The sequence below is a fragment of the Muntiacus reevesi genome, chromosome 1 (genome assembly GCF_963930625.1).
Source record: "Muntiacus reevesi chromosome 1, mMunRee1.1, whole genome shotgun sequence".
In the NCBI taxonomy this organism is placed as follows: Eukaryota; Metazoa; Chordata; class Mammalia; order Artiodactyla; family Cervidae; genus Muntiacus; species Muntiacus reevesi.
Genome location: NC_089249.1, coordinates 219,049,531 through 219,052,754, shown reverse-complemented (window position 1 = coordinate 219,052,754; position 3,224 = coordinate 219,049,531). Strand labels below are relative to the sequence as shown.

At 38.2% G+C, this 3,224-nt stretch overlaps 1 protein-coding gene across 1 annotated transcript; it reads right to left on the bottom strand.

Moving 5' to 3' along the window:
• Positions 1-2,009: 2,009 nt before the first annotated feature.
• On the bottom strand, positions 2,010-2,936 carry OR6F1 (olfactory receptor family 6 subfamily F member 1). Its single transcript, XM_065934928.1, has one exon. It carries the CDS (start codon positions 2,934-2,936, stop codon positions 2,010-2,012), a length of 927 nt encoding a protein of 308 aa, XP_065791000.1.
• Positions 2,937-3,224: the final 288 nt, after the last annotated feature.

Sequence of the window (3,224 nt, the reverse complement as noted above, 5' to 3'; positions counted from 1 at the left end):
GCTGTGAAACAGATTTCTCAAACTTGAAGTTATATCCATTAATACTATCTTTATTAAAAAGAAGTTTGTCAAAATAATTTGAAAGACTCAAAAAATCTTTAGCAGTGATTTAATACTTCCAATAATTTACCACCATGGGATAATTCTGAATAGCAATGTATTTTTTTCTTTAATTGAATTTTTATAAATTATTGATTTGAAAAAGAAAACTAAATCAAATATCCAGAAATGAGGTATAATTGCTTGATAATATATCATGCAAATAATACTTAAGCTGTTTTTAAATCAACATCGGAGGAATACCCAAGTTACCCTGTTCATTCTTAGTTATTTTCTTCACGTAACATTAAATCTTGTATGCAGTATTGTGCTCAACTGACTCATTCATTTATCCACATTAAAAGTTTAACACTATTTCCTTGGTTTTGATATAATGAAGTGTGCACCAGAAAAGAGTGAGATGTTGAAGATAACCTTCACTACAATTGACTATATCACAACTGCTTTTTTTTTTTAAGTTGGGGCACACTCATAAGCAGGAATGCTATTTGTCTCAGAAAATAGCAATTTGACTCTTATTAGAAATTTTGATTTTTGGAAATCCTCAAAAACTAGGATTAGAAATTTTTTTTTTTTTTTTTTTTTAGCTCTGCATGATTGCATGCTGTCTCTTCAGTCATGTCTGACTCTGTGGGACCCTATGGACTATAGCCCGAATGGCTCCTCTGTCCATGGGATTCTCCAGGCAAGAATACTGGAGTGGATTGCCATGCCCTCCTCCAAGGGATCTTCCCAACCCAGGGATCAAACCTGTGACTCTACCACCTTACCCACAATTCTACCACTATCGCCACCTGGGAACTCCTATGGAAGTACAATTGATTAACAAAAAGATATACATTTACTATATACTTATTGATTAGCTTGGATGTATGCATACACCCAGGACACCATTAGACTTCCCAAGTGGTTCAGTGTTAAAGATGCCACCTGCCAATGCACACCAAGGTACTTCACATACTCATCACCCCCAAAATTTTTCTTGTGATCCTTTGTGAGTTTTTAGAGTTTAGGGATTTCATGGATTTGAAATTCATGCTCACAGTAAATAAATAATGGCAGCAGATCAGGTGTACATTGGTGAATTATGGTGATTTAAGAAGCAAGCTTTCAACATAGACATGCCTTTTGGAACTTAATGTTTCATCTTGTTAATGGTTGAAAATAAATATCTTGGAGTCATTTGGAGGAAAATCAAATAACTATTATAATCATTTTTTCTATAGTCACTTTCCCTTGAAGCTTTGTGTATCTAACTAACAGAATCCATTAGCATTTTCCTTTTCAAGACTAGCATTTTGCTACGTAAGAAACTTTTATTGCTTTTTCCAAGCCCTCCTGCAGTTTTGTTTGACCTTTAACTTTTAACATCACTTGCTTATTAGAATGTTTTTGTTCACTATCCTTGTTAAACAAAGTTCTCACATTATAATTATCAACTTTTATATGTACATATTTTACTATATTTTATCCAAAAAATAGTGTGCTGAAATAATTGCACACTATGACTTCAATTATCCTTCTATTTATTTAACCTTTTCCTATTTCACAAACATATGTTTTAAAAGTTTTCACTTTTCACATACTTCATCAAAGCTAATTTTAAAGGGGCAAGAATTTAAAGTTTATTTAATAAAACACCTTTCTCATTGACTATTACACCTCATTTTATAAATGAAATCCAAGGATAAACCTAATTCAGTGTATGAAGATTTTTTTCTTAAAAAATGTCCAGTCTGCTTATACCAAGAGCTCCCATTCCTATCATATATGAGAAAGTCATGCAAAAATATGCAGGTTTTTAAATTTGTTTTGGTTGATTTTTTTTTCTGTTTTTTATCCTCCCCTCCTTACATCAAGAAAGATTTGCCTTTTTCTTCATATTCTCACTTGGAACCCCTGAACAGATATGGAGAAAATTGACAGAGGTCTGTTTTGTTGGAAGCAGTTTATTTTCCCTTACATTTCTTTAGCAGAGTTTCTCTTACTTCCTTGTTACGTAGAGTGTAGATGAAAGGATTAAGAACTGGAGTTACCACGGTGTTCAAGACATGAACAGCTTTGGTCAGATTCAAAGCCTCTTTAATGGAGGTGCGAACATGAAGGAAGATTGTAGAGCCATACCAGATGAGCACCACTGTAAGATGTGAGGAGCACGTGGAGAAGGCTTTGCTTCTGCCCTGGGCCGAGGGAATCCTGAAGATGGTGCTGATGATGTAGACATAGGAGACAAGGGTGATAAGGCAAGAACTTAGGATGACCACAAAAGCAATCACGAAGCTTACAAGTTCCACCAGCCGTGTGCTGGTACAGGCCAGGGCAATCCAAGGTGCAATGTCACAAAAGAAGTGGTTGATAGTGTGGGGCCCACAGAAGGTCAGGCTGCTGATGAGGGCTGTGGGAACTGCAATGGCCAGGAAACCACAGGCCCAGGAGCCCAGAGCCAGCTGCATTGAGAGGAGGCTGTCCATGATAGTCCCATAGTGTAGAGGATAGCAGATGGCCAAATAACGGTCATAAGCCATGGCTGCCAGGAGGAAGTACTCTGTGCAGCCCAATGAGAAAACAAGGTACATCTGCAAAAGACAGCTGGTGAATGATATGCTTTGGCTTCTCCCCAGTAGAATGGCCAGAGCTTTGGGGACTGCAGCTGTGGTATACCAAATCTCCAGGAAAGAGAGATTGCTCAGAAAGAAGTACATGGGGGTGTGTAGCTGGTGGGAGGTACTCACCAATATCAATATAGCCATGTTACCACCAACTGTGAGGATGTACATAACCAAAAAAAGCATGAAAAGAGAGAGCTGAAGGATCTGGGACCCAGGAAAGCCCAGTAGGAGAAAGTCCTGGGGGAGAGTTTCATTGTCTGTGTTCATAGAAAAACACGGACCCCCACACCAAGGTCTTTGACTCAATCATGCAGTTCTAGAAAAATAAAAAGAAACGCATTCATGAGAGTGCTTCAGTACTTGAATGCATACTGACAAGCTAACATCTGTTGAATGCCTGCTCTGTGCTTGGAGCTATGCATGATTCAGTCAGTCAGTCAGTCAGTTCAGTGGCTCAGTCGTGTCCAACTCTTTGTGACCCCATGAATTGCAGCATGCCAGGCCTCCCTGTCCATCATCAACTCCCGGAATTTACCCAAACCCCTGCCCATCGAG